The sequence below is a fragment of the Syngnathoides biaculeatus genome, chromosome 6 (assembly GCF_019802595.1).
Source record: "Syngnathoides biaculeatus isolate LvHL_M chromosome 6, ASM1980259v1, whole genome shotgun sequence".
NCBI lineage: Eukaryota > Metazoa > Chordata > Actinopteri > Syngnathiformes > Syngnathidae > Syngnathoides > Syngnathoides biaculeatus.
Window position 1 is genome coordinate 16,458,302 of NC_084645.1, and position 25,485 is coordinate 16,483,786.

General features: G+C 41.2%; 1 protein-coding gene across 1 annotated transcript; it reads right to left on the reverse strand.

Moving 5' to 3' along the window:
* Window positions 1-165: 165 nt before the first annotated feature.
* LOC133501944 (uncharacterized) lies at window positions 166-23,964 on the reverse strand. Its single transcript, XM_061822156.1, has 5 exons — window positions 23,867-23,964; window positions 20,824-20,892; window positions 19,133-20,733; window positions 10,024-10,818; window positions 166-762 (listed from the first exon to the last, which is right to left on the reverse strand). The coding sequence occupies exons 1-5, from the start codon at window positions 23,962-23,964 to the stop codon at window positions 527-529; spliced, it is 2,799 nt and encodes a 932-aa protein (XP_061678140.1). The 3' UTR covers window positions 166-526.
* Window positions 23,965-25,485: the final 1,521 nt, after the last annotated feature.

Genomic DNA, 25,485 nt, shown 5'->3' on the forward strand with positions numbered 1-25,485 from the left:
GGCTGAAGGAACAAATGCTTTGGGCAGACTGGGTTCACTCTCCCTACTAGACAAGCGCTGAACTGATAGATGTGTGCAAACACAAACTTGTAGATGTTTGGACAAGCTGTCAAAATGAAGTGCACTTATTTCAAGTGTTACACTTTCACATCACAGTGGACTTTATTATTATCATTATTATTATACGCAACCTCATTGCTACAGATAAATACATACTGTGGATCTTCAAGAAACACTGGAATGTACATATACATTTGCTCTTAAAGGGAATCTATTATTCCCACATTGCACATCTGGAAAAAAAAACCTTATTTCTTTTTCTGAGAGATCTGTCTGAAGGGACCACAAAGGAAGGAAGCAGTGGAGGAATAGTTCTCTAGTACTTAATGGATGAACACCCAAAAGTGTTATATTGTAATAGAACATAAGAAAGTGCATAATAGCCCCTTTTAACTTAACATCTCAGTCGTTCTTACCAAAGCAATAATCATAACTGTCTGTTTCAGTGGTTTCCATGACAACGACGTCAAGTCCCACAGAGTGACTCAAAGTTGATCGGCTCTCTGCCGGGAGCCCGATTGTCTTCCGTGATGCTCGGTGGCGATCTGGACGGCTGCTGTGGCGTGTGGGAGCGGCGGAGACGGCGGTCGGGGTACAGGCTGTTGTCAAAGGGTTTTCGGTGAACACAGATGACGTGGGTCTTCAGGTTCCCCTTCTGGGAGGCACTGTAGGGGCAGTATTTGCACGGGAATGGCTTCCGAGCTAGGAGGGGGGAAAGGAAAAGAAGAGGGGTTAACAAAAGAAATTTATCCCATTTCTGAATCTATGTTGAAGATTAGAACAAGCTCTCAATATGATGCAGTACATCTACGTCCACAATAAAAAGCATACAACATTTAACATACACCTGTAAGGGAGCATGAATCAAATCATCACAGTCTTTTGTAAAGATAATTTTTGATCTGTAATACATAAATAATACATAAATGAATGACTTCATTAAATTACGCAGATGTACCTAATTTTGTGACCCAGTCAGTGTAGTCCACGTGCATCTCATGGTTCATTCTGCCCCCCTGAAAAGGATGTCGGACTAATGGTTTTCTGATTTCGTTAACAAATGTTACAAAAACATGACACCAAATCTTTCGAAACGCTGCTGCCACAAAATGAATGCAAAGTGTTTTCATAACACAACATTGTACTTGTGAAATAGTAGGGCCCACAGAATTTGACATTACTGGAAACTAGTGTTACACTACTATGAATGAACTAGGGGAGGGACTGTGAACAACTAGTTAGCACATCTGCCTCACAGTTCTGGGGAACACTGTTCAAACCCCGGCCCCATCTGTGCTGAGTTTGCATGTTCTCCCCGTGCCTGCGTGGGTTTTCTCTGGGCATGTTTTAAGGATGTGAGACAAAACTGGAGTGCCCAGAGAAATCCCACGCAGGCACGGGGAGAACATGCAAACTCCACAAAGATGAGGCCGAATTTGAACCCCGGTCCTCAGAACTGTGAGGCAGATGTACTAACCACTCTTCCACCCTGTTGTCAAGCACACATACTGTAAAAGTGCATGTTATGATAATATTTTCAAGAAGAAGTCTGGGCCACCTGACCATCAGTTAAAACTCAAAAAAGGATGGATGCTGAAACAGAACAGTGACACAAAAGACAGAAGAAAAAAAAAACATCAACAAGGTGGCTTCAGAAGAATAAATATTTGTTCTGGAGCGGCCCAGTCAAAGTCTTGACCTCAACTCAATTGAGATGCTGTGGTGTAACCTCAGGAGATATTTATATAGGAAATCCCAACAATCTGCTGTTGTGCAACAGTTTTCTAAGAGGAATGGCCCAAAATTCATCCTGAGTCATACATAGTGCATGACTGATCTATATCTACGGGGAACGTTTGATCAGGTGATTGCCTCCATAGGAGGGTCTTCCAGTCATTAACACCCATTTTTTCATGTACTTTTTCCTCCCTTTACCGTGAATGCTTGTTATTTTTGATAAAATATGAAAACCTGATTATTTTTGCTGTATTCGTTTAAGAAGATTCTATTTAATTATTTTTGTAATTTACAGTAGCTGAGATCAGACTACATTAATGACTAACTTTTGTAGAAAAGAATGTACCAGTAACACTACTATACTATTTACAATTTTGATGTTGTTGTTTTTCTTGTTGTTGTCGTAAATAGACAAGGTCCGAGTAATTGTTTTGGTTGTCTATGAGAGGCTTGGGCTGATTTTGAACTTTAGATATGAAACCCTCTCTAATCCATTGTCAACCATTTCCTGCTCACTCTGAATGCACACACACAAACGCACACACAAATAAACAGACACATGCACAAGTGTTGAGTCGAGTTGAGGAATGACAGGCGTCTGCAGCTGAGAGAGGAAAGGAATGTCAAAACTTCCTGTCTGCCCCGTGCAACTTAACTCCACTTGCACCTCTTGATGTCGTTCACTTAAAGCGCGCAAATAACATTGTATTGCAATTAATGACTTTAATGTCTTTATCTGACCCGAATGTACGGCAGAAATCAGCTTTGACAACTTACCCTGAAGGTGTTGATGTGATTAAACAGATGAGCAGTTTACCTTTGTGCTTTGACAGACACGTGTCCTTGCTCACTGCCGAGCTATTCGAGACAAAGTTACCTCATAAAAGGAATTTTTTTTCTTTTCCTGTCTGTCTCACACTTCAATGTGTTTCTCAGTGATTCACAGTTACAGTAAACCGTTATGTGCTGATGTCATTTGACATCACTTCCCAAAAACCGGGGGCCATTTCAAGCCCTTTTTCACATTCTCCCTCCCCCTTTCCCTTGCATCTTCCTCCCTTTTTCCTTTCAATCACGCTCGGCATCGGCGCCCGGACAGCTGCGGGAAGCTGAATACTGGGCCGTGCATCTACATAAAAATGTGTTTTGGGGGAGAAATTTACAAAAACTCACAGAAGGTGTGTGCAATAAATGTAATGCTCCATCTGCTGGTGTATAATAACCTGATGGCCAATAAAGGGCACACACATGTATGCATGCACACACATTCACATTCTCATCAGAAAGAGGATAAAGCCTGACACATGAGAATATCATCAGACTGCTGTGTGTGTGTGTGTGTGTGTGTGTGTGTGTGTGTGGTGTGTGTGTGTGTGTGTGTGTGTGTGTGTGTGTGTGTGTGTGTGTGTGTGTGTGTCTGTCTGTCGTGTAAAATTGGAAAGAAGGGGGCTGTAAATAGTGAATGAACGTTTCACTAAAAGAAAATGAAAATTGGTCAAATGTGACATAAAACACAAAAGTTGTTAAATTTGTCTAAGTCTTGACTTAAATCTACACAATGCTCTACATTGGCGTAGAATAAACTCGGGAAGTCAGGTTAAAACGAGTCGAAAAGGTCCGCCACCTACATCAGACCCTGCTTGTCTTTCATTCTTTCTGTCTCTCCTGTTCTTAGCAGAGCCCCTGGCCTTCCTCCTCGCTCCCGCAGGAGGAGAGGGGAGGTCCAGGAGAGGGCAACCTCCAAATAAGTTCCATTAATCACAGACCCGAGTCTAATGTAACTAATATTTTACAATTAGAGGAGACAGCAGTGGGCTCAGAGCCATCCATCTCTCCAGCACATGATCCTCTATTCATGGGTCGCTTTTCGCCACAGCTTTCAAACCGCTCACACACGCTATCACACACAATGTACACACAGTGCGTGTGATCCTATACCTTTACATCATGGACATGCACAGGGCACAAATAGATAGGAGGGGAAGGAAATGAGAAAGGAAGGACTGAGAGGTGCTGACAGAAAGAGAGATGATATGCCAATAGTTACTGGGGTAGGGAGGGAGAACAATGATTGCTGACTCTGTAGAAGACAGTGGACTGCATTATGACAAAAGTTACACTTTAACTGTAGCAAGCAAATGTACACATCTGACAGGCAAGAAAAAATATATTCTTTATACCAACGCTCGGATATCTTTACAAAGTGAACTCTGATGCTATTTTAAAAGCTGATAAAACATCATTTGTGCTGCGTTTGTTTCAAAAAGGAAATAGAAATGACAGCAGTAATTGAACTGAGCCCCTCCCCCTTTACTGAATACTGTGCAACACTAAAGTTCATGAAAAAAATATTAAAGCCACTACTCATTACAGCAATTTTGTAATTTGTGTCGGATGCTTTGCCGTGGCCATTTGCAGCCGTAATCACTAGCATGTGCTGAAGTACTGCATGAGTTTGTTTTAGGGGAAACGCCACCTTATCAACATCTTATGCATGATAAAGTATGCACAATGACAGTCTTTGCTCCAAGAACCTTTTTACTGTCAGGATGCACTAATTTGTGCCCCCCCCCCCAAATCTATTCAAAGTTACTTCAAAACCCAGAAAATATGATAACAAATGGATGCTTTTAAATGAATATTGAAAGACTCTGACATCTGCATCGTATATGATTCAACTGATCTTCTTTTATTAAAACATTTGGAGATGTATTACAAACTTAGGCAAGCGTGTATGTATATATTCATTTCTTGAGTTTATCGTTTGTATTTATTGTACCTTTCTTGTTACACCGCTGGCTGGTAAACAGCCCAGAATTAGATGAACATTTTCTCTACAAATGAGGGCAACACAGCTTATCACCCTGAACACACAATCCCCACTGTCAAACATGGTGGTGGCAGCCTCATAATTTGGGGCTGCTTTTCTTCAGCAGGGACAGGGAAGATGGTTAAAATTGATATGAAGCTGAATGCAGCCAAACACAGGACCATTCTGCAAGAAAACCTGTTGGAGTCTGCAAAAGACCTGAGACTGGGATGGAGATTTATCTTCCAACAGGACAATGATACAAAACATAAATCCAAATCTACAATGGAATGGTTCACAAAGAAACTTTCCAGGTGAACGGCCAAGTCAAAGTCCAGACCTGAATCCATTCGAGAATCTGTGAGCAGAGCTGAAGACTGCTGTTCACAAACACTCTCCATCCGAGCTCACTGAGCTTGAGCTGTTTTGCAAGGAAGAACGGGCAAGAATTTCAGTCTCTCAATGTGCAAAACTGATAGAGACATACCCCAAGCGACTTGCAGCTGTAAGTGCAGCAAAAGGTGGCGCTACAAAGTATTAATGCAAAGGAGCCGAATAATATTGCATGCCCCACTTTTCAGGTTTCTATTTGTTAAAAAAAAGTTTAAAATATCCCATAAATTTCATTCCACTTCACGATTGTGTCCCACTTGTTTATTCTTGACAAAAACATTTAATTTTGTATCTTGATGTTTGAAGCCTGAAATGTGGCAAAAGGTTGAAAAGTTCAAGGGGGTCGAATACTTTCACAAGGCACTGTATCTGTCATATTTAGCAAAATACAGAACAATAGAACTTTTTTTTTAAAAAAAAAGGAACTTACCATCTAATGTGGCATTCATCAAATGTTAAATTCATGAAACTTTGTTTAAAGTTTCTCTTAACACTAATTAATAGTAAATCTTTATGTCAATCGCAAAGCCAAACATATTTCTTTCAAAATTCAACAACTATGATACTCACCCAGTGTATGTTGGTCAGAGGACGGTAGGTTGAGAATCTCTGCTCTAAAACTTGCATATTTTATGTATTATGAGATTCTTTAGCACAATGTATTATTATTATTTGTCACTTTTGTTTCAGGGTTACATATAAAATGAGGAAAATGAGACTTTAAGACAGTGCCAATGTGCAGCAATGTTATTAATACTCATCATTTAAATCATAATCTTACCATCTTTTAACTCGAGCTGAGTGATGTTTTTCTTGAATTTTTCAATATATATGGGGGTGGAAGCTACATAATAGTGATGAGAGTCATGCAATATTGAATCAGCAGCAGTACAAAAAATGATAAAAACGTCATCAGGACAGAGTGCACATTTCTATGTGTGTGCGTCTGTGTGTGTTTGTGTCTGAGATAATGACCATGATGACAGTGGCGGGGCCGACGGGGGCCAGAGGAGCTGAATGGTGACGCATGACACAGTGCTGAGCTCTGATGGCACACAGACATTGAGTGATGACTGCACATCCTTCCCAGCACTCCACCCTTCATTATCTCTACAAGGAGGGGCACGGCACAAAAGAGGGCCGCGTTGCCCTCTCGCTGCCCTCGGACGACATCTGCTCATGGAGACGGCCGCACGGCCGCTTACTCCTCTTTCACCTTGCTGTCGCTCCATCTATCTCCATCTACGGCCATCTTTCTCGCTCCTTTTCTTGTGCTCCCTTCGCCGAGGGAAAACACAGAGGTCAGACAATGAGATAATGACTCATCGCTTTTATACAGGGAGACTTTTCTTTCCCTCCATTCATAATCATTTCTCTATAGATCTTCTCATGTTCACCGTGAGAGGCCGGGCTTTATCAGTTCATTTGTCAACTGCTTCAAAGTTATCCAAGGGCATCATGTTATCGAAACACGTTTTCCCCAATTGGCCCTTTGATCGAGGAATGCAGTTTAGGAGAAGTCGTTGCATTTTAGCGTGGTAAATGCTACCATCTAGCGGTCAAAGGAAAACATCGCACGGCTGACGACCTCAGTTCAAAAACAAAAGGGAGGCTTGGTTCTGTCCCGTGTGAGACTAATGAGCAAGTGGACGAGTTCAAACAGAGGTCACCATCTGGCCAATTACCACTGTTGGCACACTGGAGCCGACCCGAGCTGTCAGCGCAAACGCATCACTCCATGTCCAAAATGCCCGGCAATGTGTCAGCGTGCCACTCGACATGCCGACCGGCTTTGAAGGGATGGAGGCAAACAGGAGACAGCCCCATGACAAAGCCACCTGGTCAATGCCGTACACGGGACAGTCTGCTGAGCCACCTGCTTGGCTTACTTCTGGAGGACAAGCCACGCATGCTCAATGTCACTCATCCGTCCGTCTCAATGTCCCGATGACTTGGCTGGCTCTGAAATCATGTTCAGAAATCATCAGACATAAATCAGTCTGCTGCCAACCATTCCTGACATTCTTCAGAATATGGACAAAAGTATTGCCACGCGCCTTTTAATTTATGACAAGTTGGAAGAGTTTAGGGAAGGCCCCTGTCATGGTCCCTGAAGATCAGAGGACTTTGGTGTGGAAGAACTAAATGCAATAGGTTCCATTTTTAGTGATACAGTACAGACACTGTGCCAACCCTCCCAATTTCGACAGGGTACCTTATTTACCTGCTGTCACGTTTCTCCTTTATTTCTCCAGATTGTAGCTGTTTCCAGTTTTACATTTAAAGCTGCAAATTTGGCCACCAGATGATCTATGTGATGCCAGAGGAGAGGCCTCCTCTGATTTAGGACCTGAGAAGAATAATGTCCTTCTCTAAAATTGTCTGTAACGTGGATGGGGCTCATTATATTTCTATGATCATCTGGATAAAGGTGCAAATGTATGACTTTATTGTCACCATTTGAGTTTTGGCATCAAAAGCATCAACCAGGAAATAGCGTGCAATCTTTAAAACGGAATACACACGAATAAAAGATTTGAGGTTATGTTGGGTGACAGTATACTTATACTGTATATTGTATAATGTGTTGCTGAAACAGCAAATGATGGCCTAAGACATTTTACACTATATACCTGCAAAGAGTGTTAGCATTTTTTCTTTTTTTTTTTTGGATCAGGGAGGCCAGGCGGCCCCAATACCTTTATCCATACAGGAATTTGAAACATGACACCTCCAGGGAGGCTGATTTGTCATTTTGAAATCTAAATAACATTAGGCACAATTATGACAGGTTGACAGGGAGACGTGGCTTTTGCCGAATTATAATCACCATCTGTGCAGGATGACACAAAAGTGCGAGTTGCTGTAGGAAATCATAAAGAAAGGGAACAGATGTGAAGCCCTAATGCAGTTGACAGGCACTTTCCCGTCTTTCGCATGAACATATTGGATTGTGGAATAAAAAGGACGTGGGGTTGAGTGAAGGTGTATCATGTTGCACTCATAATACATGCATATCAAAGACCCCAGCTGTTGGATCCCCTCTCTTGAGAGACAGCATTATTAAATCTGCACTCGGCAGGCATATCGCACCAGCACAAGAGCGTTAAGCCTCTCTATCAGGGGGCTCAATTGGCTTGGGCCATTTGTAACCTATCACACGAGGAGATTATATCACTCCTTACAGCGTGGAGGTAATCAGGGAGGCACACCTGAGACTTCCTTAGCTCAGATCAGCAAGAAGTTACAGTTTGGGGGGAACACAATTTGTTTAGCGCCGTTGAGGTTGTTGTTGTTTTTTTTTTCGTTTGTTTGTTTGTTTGTTTGTTTTTGGTCTGTTCACATTCCAATACTTTTCACACTGGTGGCTGCCAAAATGTTGTTTGGGAAGCGAAACTTGCTAAAGATGTCAGACATTTGTCGGCCATTTTAAGGAGGCCTGGTGTGATAGTCATCAAAATCCCCTGAGACGTCGGACGTGCTCCGGAAAGCAACTGATAATGAACTTCTTTGACCACTAGATGGCAGTATCCGCCTGCAAATATGGAGGCCAACTTAAACAACATGGTCCAAGTGTTTATAACTTCAAGGGTAACCAACCATTTTGAGTCTGAGATTTCCAGAGGGAGACAAAGGTTTCACCAAATGTCATTAATAACGTATTTTTTTAATATAAAAAAAACATTATTATCGTTTTAGTTTTGATTCAACTGCTTAAAATCACACAAAAACGCTTCATCTATCATGAAGTTTCAAGTGCTCCCCCCTTCTCATGCAGTGGACTATTCCATCTTCCTGCCGTGCACGTGCAGGATTGATTCAGAAAGAGTTTAGCCTAATAAAATAATACATTTGGTTGCCTCCTTATGAGGAAAAACAAGCTGATTTATCTCAGTGGAGCGGAGAAGAAAAAAGACGAGAAGAAATAAAACACTTTTTGTCGAAACTACCAATGGTTTCAAACTTTTTAAAGTGACACCAAATGTGTGTAACTGACAACAGCAAGAGAGCCAGATGTTCTTGCCAGTTGCAGTAGTACTGCTGTCAGTGTCAGCCGAGCAGGATGCAGTAAAGCTAAAGTGGGGAGTGACACGAGTGACACTTACCATCATGAAGATCTGAGTGTTAACGTGGTGGAAACGCTAAACTATATTCAATGTTGGGAAATGTTCTTATTAACTACAGTAAAAGTCTTGAGATGACCCAATTGTTAAATAAAGATCCTCATAATGTATTTTAAGGACTTTATCTGGCTCAGGAAATACAAAAATACAATACATTTTTTTTCTGTTGAAGATAAAGATCTATCCATCCATTTTCTAAACCCTTTATCCTCACTGGGGTCAAGGGAGTCCAGGTGTCTATCCCAGCTGACTTAGGGCGAGAGACGGGGTACACAATGGCTGGGTTGACAGTCACAGGGCACACGTTCATGTTCACACCTACCTTACATGCATGTTCTGAGATTGTGGGAGGAGACCAAAATAACCAGAGAAACCCCACCCAAGCATTAGTTGAACAAACTCCACATTGGAGGCTGGATTAAAGCCCCCAAGATCAGAACTGTGACATCCATGCGGAAACTATGCTGCCATGATAAGCATTAGTATTCAAAACCTTGACCCATGACTAGCTTGGCCTTGCATCCGCAAATGACTAAACATGCACCACACTAGTATAGATAGTGCATTGAGAAAGTATTTTAAATTGTTTCTTTTTTTTCAAGAGTAAAACAAGTATTATGTTCTTTTTTTGATCAGTAGTGGGTTTTCACCTAGGAGCTCTTGTTTGTATACTTGGATTATCTCTGTCTGACATTTACATTTGTTTATTTTAAATATTAAAAATTATGCAAAACTATCCAAATTTGAGGAGGAGGCCATTACTTTTCACGGCCCTGTTTTCAAACAGAGATACATTATTTTGTAGTAAATGAAGTCAAATCGGGTACATTTCCACAAACCTTCTAATGATCTGTCACAGCACACAAGTTGGGATGGATCACTGATCCAACCTACGCTTACCTGATGCAACATTATTCATGTTGCCCACATTCAGGGTGGTCCTATGGGTGCCGCTCCGGTTTTTCTGGGCTCTGAGGAGCGAGAGCAGGCCAGCTTGGTGAAAGTGGTTGACCTGATCTGGAGCCATATTGTCAGGTGAGGGCACTCTCGTTTCTGCTGCAGCCCACGGGCCTATCTCGTCACGCTTCTTTCCCGGGACGTCGGCCTGGCTTCCATCCTTCAACATCTTCCATTCAACTGCATCTTCATTTGTTCCTTCCCTCTCTCCTTCAGCGCACGTTTTTCCATCTTCACCTTCCACACTGAGCCCCGTTGACCCAAGATTATGTGTGTCCACACCTTCTTTCGCGTCCAAAAGATCACACCTATATGCAGGTTTCACATCGAGTTCAGCGGAGTAATTTTGAAGTGGATTGAGTCCATTGCTGAAGACCTCCGACATTTGGACCAGTAGAGCAGGAGATATGGTGGAATGAGAGGAAAAAGACAAGTCTAAAGGCTCATACTGGGACTTGTTGGTGTGAGCAGAAGAAGGACTTTCATTGGCTGGATTCTTGTCAGGGACGAGCAGGCTATTTTCTCTGTCTGGGGAAAGGAAGTGAGCGCTCACAAGACTTCTGTCTTCCCTGGACCTGGGTCGTGGCTTCGGGTTGGGGCTGGAGCTTCGGCTGCTGGTGGGCTGCAGCGGAGAGGACAGATCCCTGCTGTTCTGCCAGGACGGGAAGTGGTAGCGGTCCAGCTGGAAACCAATGGCAGTGTGCTCGCTGGAGGGTGGACACTTGTAGACATTGTCGCCTAATGCACACAAGAGCGCAAAACACATAATCAAATTGCGTGTGCATAGGAAGCATTTTGTCTCGAGAAAGGCACATGTAGCAACGACTGTTCTCGGCATGAAAAATGTTGCAGTCCCACACCGGGCTGAGTTGAATGATTTAAGCGGTGCCCTGCAGTAAATCATGCTTGTAATCAGCTTTCAGCTCCAGTGATCCATCATTTTACAGTATGGATGCCACCGCCGAGTGCAATAAATACACCCAAAGATGTTAACACTAAACAAGATTCCTCCAGAAATAATAAAAGAGGGAAATTGTAAAACATCCTAAAGAAGACGGTGGTTGCAGACACAAAAAGAGATAGAGCCCTGTTCTCTCAAAAAGGCAGTACGTAAATGAGATTCACAGTCATGTGACCAGCTCAGAGTAACCACAATGTACAAGAGTCCACTTTATTTTTGCATTTCATTTCCAAAATGTTTATTAATGTAGAGAAGGGCAGAGTGACTTTTCTCCTTTTTCTTGTAAATGCTTTAATCCCCCACCCCCCACTCCCCGCTCCCAACCTTTAATTATATGAAATTCTTAATGTCTGCTGCTTGTGTTTACCTACAAAGTCATCCTCATAGTATTCCCAGAAACACCCTGCAGGGTTAAACACACTTCCCTCTGACCGTTTTGAATAAGAGATCGCCGGCCTCATACTGTCTTTAAACAGCCCAGCTGTTCCGCTGCCATTCCAATTACAGTAAAAGTCATCCAACGCCATTAAGCCACAAATATTGGCAGTTTATTGCCCAACACTCTCTTGGCATTTGAAGGTCAGGCCATACATTATACTGTGTCTTTTAGGGATGCGTCTGGGATAGGCAGATAAACCCACCACCATTAATTTAATTCCATGCATATTGATGCCTTATTGTTCTTCTTTAATGGACTAATATCTGAGTTACAACAGTGATTCATCCCCGCCAGAGAAATATCAATTTCATACACCTCGAGATGTGACCCTGAGGTAATCCTCCAGATCTAATGATCTGAAGTCAGCGCTCGACTTTGATTCCAACTTTAATAGAAAAACTACAATTGTGCAGTGAGTGGTAGTAAAAGGAGGGTTTCTCTTTTTTATGTTTGTAATGTAGAATTCCATAAAATATCACCGTCCTTGAACAAAAGACAGTCGCTCATCTTTGTAGTGTGCATTTGTACTCACAGACCCCAACATTAAGCACACTTGCACACATTTAATTAGAGCCTTAGAATAGATTTGGACTGACACCTTTGCAGAGGTACAGCTTTGATTCTCATGGAGCTAAACGAGATGACCAAAAACAAATAAAGTAAACAGCAGTCAGTGTGAAAAACTAAACTACAAAAACTACAACCACAATGACATATTCTAAAAGTGATATTTCTGTGTCAATTAAAAATTGGAATTAATAAAGGATCCTGGCAGATGACTGTTTTATTTTCTTATTGCAGCTCTTGAACTAATTTTCCTTGCGTTATTGTTGCAGTAGACTTCAGTATTGTACAACTGATTTTGGTTTACCTTATGCAAGATACTACACATATAATACTGTATGTACATTCAAACTGAGGGAGGAAAGACTAGTATCTTAAATGGCAATAGCACTGTTAAATACAAATACATTTGATTGTGCACATGGCCAATGTACTGTATATGTACAGTACTGTATATAATGTAGTACGTGTGGGTTTGTTTGCATCTAGCCCGTACAATTTAATGTCTTCACATGAACTGTGCACAGCAATCAGTATCATGGATGTCCATGAGCGGGAAAGTGCCTTTAACAGTGCCACGCCCGTATGTCTCCAGTAAGACCACAAAAAAAAAATCAAAACTGCTTAATGGAACTCTTTCAGATGCTGTCTATATATCTCAATTATTCTGCGGTTTAAATTACGATGACATTGCCGGTCAGCTCCAAATGCAGAAAACACAAAGCTGACCTCATCTTTCAGCATCCTAAAGCCATTTGCCAGCTTACATGAGAGCAGTAAAATAACGTAAAGATTCTGTTGCTTTTTGCTCTTCCTTTGGATGGGTGCCATCTTTGTGATTGCCTGGTTCATGCTAACTTAATCAGTTTAAGATTTACTTACACTGTCGAGGCTCACAATATGTGAGGGGAGTTATTTCGGAGCTTAGATTTATCAACCAAAACTCCAATTACTGCATCATTACAAGCTGCCGCCTCTCTCGCCTTACACAGAACGTATAATAAAGTGATGTATACGCGTTATCTGACCTTACTGGATGTGCAGGAAAAAACTGTAAATAAATATATAAAAGCCTCCAGAAAGCCAGGGGGGGAAAAAAAGAAAAGAAAGTGAGCAAACATACTTGGACAAGTGATTCATTTCGTGTGGAAATTGGCTATAAGATTTACACCCTTACAACCCATCAATGCAATCAGAGCCTTGCGTAGTACTATGCTTACACAGCCATATTGGCAGTTACAGTATATTGTTGACATCAAACTGTATATAGTGTGGCACTTTCTATATGTGCAATCAAGCACCTGAGATGCAAAACAGTTATTAATGGTGGCTGGTTTGGTTTAAGATGAAACAGAGTGGGAGTCGCACGCCAGACTGGTGAGGAAAACAGGGGCGCCAGATGTTCTTTGATGTTTATAATAGCATATATTATTAATATTAATTAGACCACATAGTCAATGACGCATTTGGGACGTTTCCAAGTCAATTAAGCCACATGGCATTCAGGCTACAGTGGAAACAATATTTCAGGGCAGGTGTTCAAAACTCCCTGGGTAAATCTTTTTATCTGCATGCTAGGAAAACAAGCATTTTGAGCTTAATTTGAGTCTCATATCTGCAATAATAATTAAAAAGAGGATTAAATGACAGAAGTGCGACTGAGGCGCAGAAAGCTAACAGGTAATCTGTCTGCTTAAACCAGTCTGAGTGACATTTATTAAAAAGAGTAACACCTTTCAAATCTGATCAAAAATGTATACGCACATTGTTACAGCAAAGTGGAATAAATAATGGAGGGGTGGGAATCTTATTCATTCATACGTTAGTGAAGACTTTTCTGATATCACAGGATTGTTATATGCAGTATAAAATTATACTATAATGAATTTGTTTTTTCTCATACTATACCACTTAGCTCTTTCTGTTGACTAAGGAACAGGCGGGCAGTTGAACTCACATAAAAAATATTTTAATCACATTAATGTGATTGTGAAAGTAACTCTAGAATGTCCATTCACTCGAGAGGTCGAGGAATATGAAACCAATGATAACGTCATCACTCAATAAAGAGTCAGTCATGTAGCAGTGATTCCTTTTCCTGATGTACAGGATAGCTTGCGCTTCAACACCTACCATTGATTTATTCAGACACAGTTCTACCACTGGTGTTTTTTTCTAAGATGGCCTACCACTGGAATTATATGGGAGGCCTCTAAAGTCAAATACTGTAGGGCACATCTGCCTCAGAGTTCTGAGGACCCGGGTTCAACATCGGGTCCGACACCCCAATGAACTTGCATGGTAGGGTAACAAGATTGTCCATAGGGTGTGAATGGTTGATTGTTAATATGTCTCCTACGATTGGTTGGCAATCAGTTTGAGGTGTACCCCGCCTCTCACCAGGAGTAGGGTGGGATAGGCTCTAGCGGAGAAATGGAACAGAAAATGAATGAATGAATGAATGAATGAATGAATGAATGAATGAATGAATACAAATGGATGGATGGATCAAGTCAAATGTCCCTTACCTGAAGTACTATCAAACAAAGCAATTTTTGCTTACTTACTCCAAATTTCAGATGATTTGAAGATGAACTTCTAAAGTCTGATTGTTTTATATTTTGGGGGGGGGGACTTTTTGTGATGCCACCACAGAAGGCTAGTGTGATGATATTGAGTGTAGAACCAGAACAGGATCTTTGTGCATCATGGTAAATCCTGGCTGGTCAGTACAATTTTGTCCAAAGTCTCAGTGACAATAGATCAACACTTACAAAAGGAAAAGGAGCTGAATGTACACCATACTAAAAATATTTGGTCTTCATGTGAAAATGTGTCATCAAAGCTCAAGGGAGAGTCCAGAATTTCAGCTTTTTTTTATACAGCAGAACCATTCACACGTTTTGAGTCTTTAATTAACCTACCATGCATGGTAGGAAAGCAGAATGACGGAAGAAAACCTGCACAGGCACAGGGAGAGCTGGCAAACTCAAGAAAACAAAGGAACGTCGGAGCCTGGATAGGAACCTACAACCTTTGAACGGCTGTACTAACCAGTATGTCACCATGCTACCTGGGTGAAGATTTGACTCAGCATTTCTTGTGCATATTGATATACTATACAGCAAATGGAAACACGAAAGATATTTGGACTGACAAACATTTATGAGTTTACCAACAAAAACCTGATGATATAATAGGCGACATGCAACTTCATTTGTAAATGACTTTAATTTTCACTGAATCATCAATTATTCATATTGATAGTAGTCATTTATGCTTCCTTCCACATTTATTCCTCTTTAAGTCAAAACTATTTTGTTTATTGTTCTGTAAAGGGTACCCGTTAACCTTTTCCTGCCATCAATCACAAAGAAGACACTCCAGCAAAAGAAGCAGCTCAAGGAAAATTGTGCATAGCGGCATGCTTTGACAGACGGGAACACTGGTCAAATTATTGGGTTTTTACAGGCAATTATTAGTTCTGACTGTCTTGATTGTAACAGTTTAAAAGAAACTTGCTTATAAAGAGAGAATTAAGGCGAGATCACGCAAGAGGACTTCATCACATAGTGTCTGCTTACTGACCTTGAGGTTAAAAGTACTAGACCGACTTTATTATTATGTGTCAGAGCGTTTTCAAATTGTTTTGGATATGTTTTCCCCTAAGCTGGACCAATGTAGGTCACAAGCCTAAAGCATGCATCCTTCATTAGTTAAACATCTTAAACGGAGTCATTCCTTCCTCCTATGTGCATTCTCAAATCTGCCCTGATCAGATACTGAGCGAAGCAATTTGCCTCCTATTGAAAGCAGACTGTGATTTCTAATTTAAGATGCTATTTGTCGCTCGGAATCTAAATCCCGAGCAGTATCTGAACATATCAAACAAAGGAACCGTCTCTCACCCTGACAGCCGTGACTGTACTATATTTGCCTTCCATATTGAGAACATCAATAACATCATGACCACCATAGGCTATAGTATGAATAATGCAGCCAGTAATTCTGGACTAATCAATGTTCCTCAAGCTGAACATCTGGCACTGGTAACTCTTTCTCAGCATCTCCGCTCTCCTGAATTAGAAAACACTTTCTCACTTCCTCCCTCCTCCTCTTCCTTGACATCCGACCATCCAAAAAGGCAGACTTGATCAGAAACAACACACCCCCACCCCCATCTCCGAAAAACTTATCCCCAGTTATTAAAGCCTCATCAAGTGGTGCGTGTTGGCCATATGTGTAGGATTTACCTATCTGTCCTGTAGCAGACCTGAGTGTTGAGCCCGGGCCAGCAATGTGTGATTGTGTTAATTAATCTGTCATTGTGAGCACGGGGAGCAGCTGCAGAGGTCTCAGGAATATATTGTCAGAGCTAAACAATGCGCTGCTAAGCCCCCAGAGTGAGTCTACCATTACACAGGACTAAGAACAGAGAGGAAAGGGAGGGGGAACAGAGAGAGGGAGAGAGAGAGAGAGATAGAGAGAGAGAGAGAGAGAGAGAGCCCGCTGGATTCATCATTGACTAAAGCAATGACGCCTGACCTTTACAATGAATTAGTTTCCATGCTTAATATTGACTGAAATTAGAGTCTGATGCCGAATGTGCCATCCCTGCACTGTTTGCGCTCAAATCCTCGGCTAGTCGGTGATCATAAAGGTTTCCTGCAAATGACAGCATATGGTCTTGGAGATAGGGGAGAAGTGAAAACAACAGTGCTTAAACATGTTACTTAAAGCGACACTACAAGGGGATTCCGCCAATACATGTCGGCATTTCCATGCAAAATATGCAGATAGCGGTATATGTGCACAATGTGTAAACAAAACATCTAAAGAGATTAGGCAAGATCCATTTATCTCTGCTCCACTGCCCGCAAGAGCATATCAGACTTGGATGGACTTTTCTTAGTAGTAAACAACAACCATAGTGACAAAGTTATGGGAAAACAACACAGTATGGCTTTACTGTCCTCTTGTCTCTTAAGTGTTATGGCAGTAATTTAGGACCATGATAGCATGTTAGCAGGATGCCATGACAAGAATGGCATTTACCCAGAGAGCCAAATCATCCAAACCACCAGGTGGAACAGAAGACTATCAATAAAAATACCAGGTGGTAGATCAAATCATAAAAATCACTGGGTGGTATATATCAAATCATTAAAAACACCAGATGGCATGCATTAACATCTTGTGCCCCCGGAGGCAAATGGTTGAGAATGTGACAGATATAAAATAGAGGGTACTAATTATCACTACAATGCCTATGATGCCATTATCTTTAACAAAAAAAAAAAAAAAAACATGACAAAGTTCTTGTGGATGACAGTAAAATATGTGCAGTTGCTGACCCTGCATTCCACATCCACCTTCTCTTGTGTAGAACAAAGACAAAGCTATACCTGTCACATTGCTGTGATAATATTTGAAGAATTGAAGATGATGAGATGCAGTTGTTAGACAATTTCTCTTCCACCCTATTGATGAGAACACAACAAACGCTGAAAAATAGTAAAGGCCTGCTAAAGTGATTCACTACTTCATGTTCCATGAAGTTAGGAGACTTGCCAGAGATATTAAAATATGATGTAAGGGCTACAGGCTATGACATGGAATACATGAACATCTGCACTTTAAATCTAACCTGGACATTTATTGCAGATTATTCATCCCTCCATTCTTTTATTGGCATGCTTTTGAATATTTCTATAGTAAAATGTATATATTAAAAAAATAATAATCAAAGCACTAAATGTCAAATACCTTTCCAACTATGCTCGCTGATCTCTGATTGATAGCTCAGAGAAGTGTTCATATCTCTTATTATGGTTGAAGCAACATGCCATCATACTGAGGCCTGTTACTAATATTTTCCCTTTTTTAATCTTAACAGGGGAAACCAAAACCACCATAATGATGTTGTACAGTTCAACAACCACTGCGATAATAAGACAGACCTTTTTATCTTGGTAGAATCAAAAAGAAACAGACTGCAAGCCTCGGTATTTCATCCACAGGTAAACATGCAATTACAATTTTCATTAAGTATTGTTGCAAAATACAAACACACAATAATGTATGCGTACTTCATGTAGTTATTTGAGTTGATGCAAGCAAGGGGGTCATCTTAAAACCTGGATGTATTTTTAGCATGTTTGAAACATTAAGGTCATTTTGATTGGCTATAATCTGCGACTGTGCTACCACATGCAAAGGTGATTGAAATTTTGACAAGGTAAGATGATGTATGAAAACTCGTTGCCAAAACTCGAACACTTGCATGTGAGTTCAGTCAGGTTTAGCCGCATCGTTCAGTGTGTGGCATGTTTAATATCGTTAGTGGTTAACGTCTTCAGTGACAATTGCCTTCAAGTGACTAATCATCATGGCCAGTTAGTAAATGTTTTATGATGGTGAGGGTTTGACCCTGGAACTGGACTGTCTCTATGTTATTATTTCCTATGGGGAAAATGGTTTTCTTAAAGGGATTGGGTTCGTACAGATTCCACTGAATAATAGCTGCTGGGGGAAATAAGTTGGGTTGTGGATCCTATTTTTTTTTACATAATAAATAAATACTCTTTACGAATGAGTAATCTTAATAATAACAATAATGGGCAGCACAGTAACTGACAGGTTAGCCCAGGTTTAAATCAGGCCTTGCTTGTGTGGAGTTTGCATGTTGGCCCCGTGCTTCGTGGATTTTCTCCGGGTACTCCAGTTACCACCCACGTCTCAAAAACATACATTGTAGGTTCATTGAATACTCTAACTCCTCGTAGCTGTGAATGTGGGTGTGAATGGTTGTTTGTCCATATGTGCACTGTGATTGACTGGCGACCAGTTCAGGGTGTCCTCTAACCCGAGGATAGCTGGGTTAGGCTCCAGCACGCCTGTGAGCACAGTGAGGATAAGTGAAGTGGAATGGAATAAATGAATGAATTAATTAGAAATAGTAATAGGAAGAAGATGAATATGTATCAATTATTTGTTACATTAAGGGTGACCCTTGACCCTCCCAGCCAAGTAACCCTTCCATTCAGACAAAGTCTATTAGCTGTGTCATCTCTCCTAAACTATATTACCTATAGCTGAATGTGGAGACGAGGATTGCGGTTGGTGTTCTTGGGTACTGCCAGTCTCTGTCAGGACCTCGGTTGGACCGTGGTGGGCCAGGCTGCCTTTGCTGCTGGGTCGGCTGCTCACGTTGCCGTCTTGATCACCAAGACCCACTTTGCCGTCATCCACAGGGAGGCGCCGCTCAGACAGGTAGGAGGAGCTCTGCTGGTGCTGCTGATCCTTAGTGTTGAAGATGTGCTGTGGGGGTGTCATGATCTGCCAGCCTGGGTAACTCACTGCATCCCTGCTGGAGACCACCTTCTGCAGATAGTCCAGATTGGTGGCGCTAAGGGAAGGGTGAAGGTGATTCAAGCCTAACAAAGAGGAACTCTTTGCATTAGTGAGCGCACCGAGACTCGGGGAAACCCCACGACCCAACATCTCTCTAACGCTCATGTCAATACCGGCTGTGGCGAGTAACTGGCTATAATCTGCCTGGTCAGCTCTCTCGGCTGTGAGGAACCTGTTGTGAATGCGGGAGATGTACTGCGAGTAGAGGTTGCTCTGATATTCTTCTGTTAAATGATTCAGGTTAACAGAGTTGTCATGCTGAGGGGGGAGATGAGCCTTAGAGGCCAGCTTATTCAGGTGCACCTTCATATGGTTCTTAAGAAACCAGGGTTCTTTGAAGCGACGGCCACAAATTTGACAGCAGTGCTCAAAAGAGTCCTTGTGTTTCCTCATGTGACCCTTGAGAAACCAGGCCTGACTAAAAGTTTGTCCGCAGACATCACATGGAAATTCACCTCCGGACTTCCCCTTGTCGTTGCCCTCCACTGTGGGTTTGTGTCCCGTAGAGGAGTCAGTAGTAATATGCGTGGTCTCAACATGACCAATAAGTTCCTCCTCTTGTGCTGCAGCAAACTCACACAAGGTGCATTTGTAGGGTTTGTGCAGAATCCGGATGTGACGTTCAAGCTCCTGCTGCTTCCGGAACTTGCCCTTACAGAAGGAGCAGCGAAAGCCTGTGGATGGAGCCTGGGTGGGTCCATCCTGGATCTTGCTGGCTTTAGGGGATGTGGATGCCATTGGTTTGTTTTTGTCGAACTGGTTTGGAGTCTGGGCCTTATGGGGTTGTTCAAATTGAGTGAAAATGGATGTTTGCTGAGGGCCGACCTGACTGGCTCGCATGTGCCGGTCCCTCAGTATGGCCCTTTCCTCTAGCTCATGAAGCAGCCTGTTTTCCTCTCTAATGCGCCCACGGCCTTTTCCCAAAATTCCTTGCTTGTGGGTACGCAGGTGTATCTTCAGGTTGCCCTTCTGCGCAGCCCGGTGGTCGCAGTAGGGGCACTTGAAGGGCTTTTCGCCAGTATGCGTACGCATATGAAGCGAAAGGATGCTGTTAAAGCGAAAACGCTTACCACACAACGGACACGGATACTTTCTGTTCTTGCGATTGTCATCCTGAACAGAGTTTACCTGGGTAACAATGCTCTGATTTGTTACCCTCAATAACTGTGAGAGCTCAACTCTGCCATTCATGCTGCTGAGAATTCTTGCATCCATGATTTGATTGGCCAAAAGCGCCATCTGGCTCCTAATTGGGCGGGTGGGCGGCCTAATGAATCTGTCCTTTCAGTGTCTGGCTAAAGTTACAGACTAGTGGTCAGGGGTGTTTGAAAGGTCTGCAGTGAAATGTGGGCTGGCTTGCTTGTACTTATTCAGTTTAAAACAGGATGTGGATTCATGCTGATCAGATGAAATCTCAGCTTGTTGCAGCTCAGACCTAAAGAGAGAACAAAGGGAACATTAAGTGCATTCAAATTCTAGGAAAACAAAGAAAGCATTCACAAGCAAAAAGAGGGGAAAAAAATCACAAAAACTATATGGCTCTCTATGGAATCTTTTAGTTTGACGTAAGAAGGGTGCCTGCCTTTCTACTGATTAGCAAGATTGTGCACGGTTTTGTCTTCGCCTCTACTGTATAATGCCAGTGGTGCACTTCAAATAGGTCAGTGGATAAAGCAAAGGAAGTTATAACTCATCTCATCCTGTGGTATGTATACCTGTGGTTTTACATTAACATTGGAGACTGTCAAACTGATGATTAAGTCCGACCACAAAGACTACCCCGTAACTCAACAAACATTCTGTATCACTCCTACTAAAGGGTAAGATGGAAATCCTTGTCTTGATCTTTCGTTGTACTGAAAAAGCAGCACACACATCAAAGTCTGACCTCTTCTATTTACAGTTTTTTTTTTTTTTTTGCATTGCTCAAATCACCAAAATACTTAAAGAAGATTAAAGTAAAAGAGTTAAGGCAAAGGAGTACTGAGAAAAATAAACAACTTAATGATGCAAAAATGCAAGCTCAATTTAAGGGGGGGAGTATTCAAATTGAAAGCATTTTTTTCCTCCCCAGCACCATTATTTGATTCAACTGTGGCAGCAAAACAAAGCCTCAAATTCACATGGTGCGACAATGGTAGGGGTCACATAAGCGAGGCCTGTGCTGCACCAAAGGGCACGGAACAAAGCCTTCACTGTCTACGCTGAATTAACACAGGCTTACATCATCCTGGGCTGCAACCTTAGTCACTCATGAAAATGATGTACACAAAAGCACACAGTTAAAGACCAGCAACACGAATTGAGCAGCATGACTGCACTCAACTATTGATCAGCAATCAATGAAACCATGCGCACCTCATTTAATCATATCTGACAAGAACAAAAGGGAATGTGCTTTGTATTATTTAACCTTAATATTTAGTGCAGGTATGCGTGCGTGCGTGTGCAGTGCGTGCGCATGTATTCAGAGCAAAGGATTACAGTAATTTGAGCTATTATTGCAGTAGCCTCTATTAATGGCAATATAAGAATGCAGCCTTGTACATGCAATGTGCTAAACAATATCCAATCTGAGGTCCGCGCCTAAATCAATATTATTGATCAAATTCAAGTCCTCGCTGGTGTTTTGTCATGAAACCACAGCAGGATGGCATTTTTGATTCCTTTAATAGGCAATTCACATCTTCTCTTTCACAGGTTTCGTCCTGCCCAATAAAAAGAATGCAACCCCCCCACACACGTTCATTCTCGGAAAATTAAAAATAAGTATTGGAACAGAGACAATTTCTTATTCTTTTCATATAGAACCTGCTGCTTGTATCGTATGTAGTGACTATGGAGATGCTGTACACAAACCAACATATATATTACAAATATATATATTTTTATGCTTAAAATTTTTTTGAAAAACATATTCTGACTACTTATGCAGTGCGGCGTAAACCTTCACGTGTATCTGTGTGGAATTGTAGGGATTCTGTGTTTAGGAGCAGCGTGGAGAGCCATCAGGTGTTTTCCTTCTGTCAAAGTGTATTAGGCTGTTTTTTTTTTTTTTTTTTTTTTTTTTTTGGGGGGGGGGGATTCACAGAGTGCCTGAACGCTATTAAACATCATCTCCCAGCAGCACCTCTCAGGCAGGGCGGCACATTGACGAGCAAGGAGCAGGTGCGATTACATGCAGGCAATAAAGGAGAGGAAATGTAACACAAATTTAAACAAGCTGTGGGAACGCCGCATTCCGGATTACTTTAGTTGTAAGCGTATCAAAAATTGCCGCATTTATTTTTACTGCTGTCAGCCAAATGGAATTGTTAGCTATTTAATCAACAAGCAAGTTGAGATGTAATCTTTTAACTTTGTTGCTGCTGTATATTGTCAGCTAGGATGGATGGACAGTATTGTAAATCCATAGTGAGGTGACACCACAGAAGCACATGAATAAAATTTATAGATCAGAAGTGCATATTTCTTTTTTAACAGCAGATGCAAGGCATTAATAATTTGCTTGGTTGGTGGAGCAGAACACAACATGCACCACAAACAACTTCAGTAAACTGCAGAATGTAAATGATGCATAGAAATTAAAGCTTTATGAATAAAAGCAATTATGTTTAAGACGAATGGTAAGCTATTGAAAGTCTTGCTCAAGTCAATCAAGTCCTTTTGTGACTTGTTGACACAGAATCTGCCAATGCAATCATGTTTCGATGAACTGCATATAGTACTGTATATAGGAGGCTGTCATTTTACCGTCAGGAACTGAAACTTGAATTAATTGTGGAGGAAATATTTATTAAATGGGCAATAATGGGCAAAAGTTTTAAGCCACCATTGGCTTTCTTGTTTTGTCAATAACCATATCAGATTGTAACACTACATATGCGCAGTTAAGCGTTTGTCATTATCTTTAATTGAACTGAATTTCTTTAATTGAGAAAATGAACAGTTACCATTAGGAGTAAACGCTGCCAAAAAAAAACATGCTGATAGTTGTCCAGTCTACTAAGAGTCCACTCAATCAAACTTCCAGAGCACAAGGCAGAAGGTTGTTTTGTGTGGGCAGAATTGAATTCTGTCTACACAAACGTTCATTCGCTCTGGCCACAGCCCCGTGCCTCACTCATACAGTCTCAGCATTTTAGATTTGTGATTTACACTCACTGGGATTGGGTATATAAAACGGCAGCGGCCATATCTGGTGCGATGCAATGCGTTCACCAAAACCAGTGGAATCTGTTACGGTGTCTCGGCAGAACATCATTTAACCAATCTACAGCCACCAATTTATGTTGTCTTAACCATTGTAGAGCAGCTGACATTTCCACCAGCACAGACCCTCGTCGCCATATGGATGCTACTCCTGCACTTTGCTGTGCAGTCAAAAGTCACATTGTTTTACACCAGACCGGGCAGTGGATTCATCATCATCATCATCATCATCATCATCATCGATTACCGTTAATGTGTAGCCTGTGTAGAAGTACTGTACGTAGTCTATCTCCATGTTTAGCTACAAAGTGTCAACTAAGACTTGCACTTGACGTGTGCTTGTGGTATACTTATGGTTCAAAATATCAATATATGCAGTTATGTTTTGATCACTTTTAGGGGAGCATCAAATATTCATGGGAATTCATGACTTGCGGTGGGGCTCAGTCCCTTTTCCCTGCAAACAGTGGGGTCCGCTGTACACTCACCAGCCACCAGCCATTATGGCCACTTGCCGAATATGATTTAGAATACAAGAGCAGTATCAACCAGTCTATGTTTAAATAACAGGGATAATCACAGTTGAGAAGTACAGTATTAATTTAACAATATTTTTATTGGGGTTATACTTTGGAGTCGTGTAGTACTGTTCTGCACCTCACTGACTGCTGTTCCTAATAATTTTGCACTTGCAAAGGAACCAAAAATCGAAGCAAACAGATCCCATTGGAATGCAGCTCACTTCTACACCACTACAAACACCAACTTTCATAATAAATAAGAATATTAAATAAATACTGCACTACTTTGACAATGGCACACAAAACACTATTATTATTACATTTCAAAAAGTAGAATATTTTATCAAGCTCTTGTATTGGACATCATTATAATGTTGTGGCTGCACAGTGTTTTGTAGGACATATTGTCGTTATACCTACAGTCACGAACTGAACATAAAATGATTACAAAAGAAATAGTGATTAAAATATGATAGATATTCCTGCAAAAGAATCATCACAATTAGATGTGTTGGTTTAGCCATGATATAATTACCATGCAATTCCTCAGACTTTTTATTAGAATTTAATTATAAACAGACAGTATTAATGTGACAAGCTTTCAGTACAAAATCACACTTTTATTTTATCAGACATTGAACATATAGTTGGACATTTTAAGAAATGCTTTACAACAGTAAATATTACCTAAAAAGTACATGGTCACATCTAAAGCTATTACAAGAAACCAGAACTAATTGCAAAGTTGTGAGAAAGTTGCCTCTCAAAAAAAAAAAAAACATATGGAACGGGACTCTAACAGCTTTGCTATCACATTTACCGATTGTTTATTTTATCCATCAAAACGACTGCTGCAAAAAAGGTAATTAAAACACCAAAGCTAGGGAAGGTCTTTGGCACAGAACTGTTTGCATCCAACAAATACGGTGTGCTAATTAAGCTTCTTTGCAAATAATACTTTGATTAAGTTAGTCCTCAAACAAGTTGAAAGCAAAAGAAATATCCAAATTTAATTTGTTTTTTGCCATATCCCTCAATGATTATTTAGTTGATTTCAAAACTTTTCTGACCATCTTCCCTATTATATTGTAACAACTCAATTCTGTACATTTTGTGTCATACAAACAAGAGTCAATTCACCCGTGTTTTGTACCGCTTTACCCTCACAAGGGTTGCGGGTGTGCTGGAGCCTAACCCAGCCATTTTCAGGCGAGAGGCGGGATACACCCTGAACTGGTCGCCAGTCAAGGCATATATGAACAAACAACCATTTGTGCACACATTCAAGCCTATGG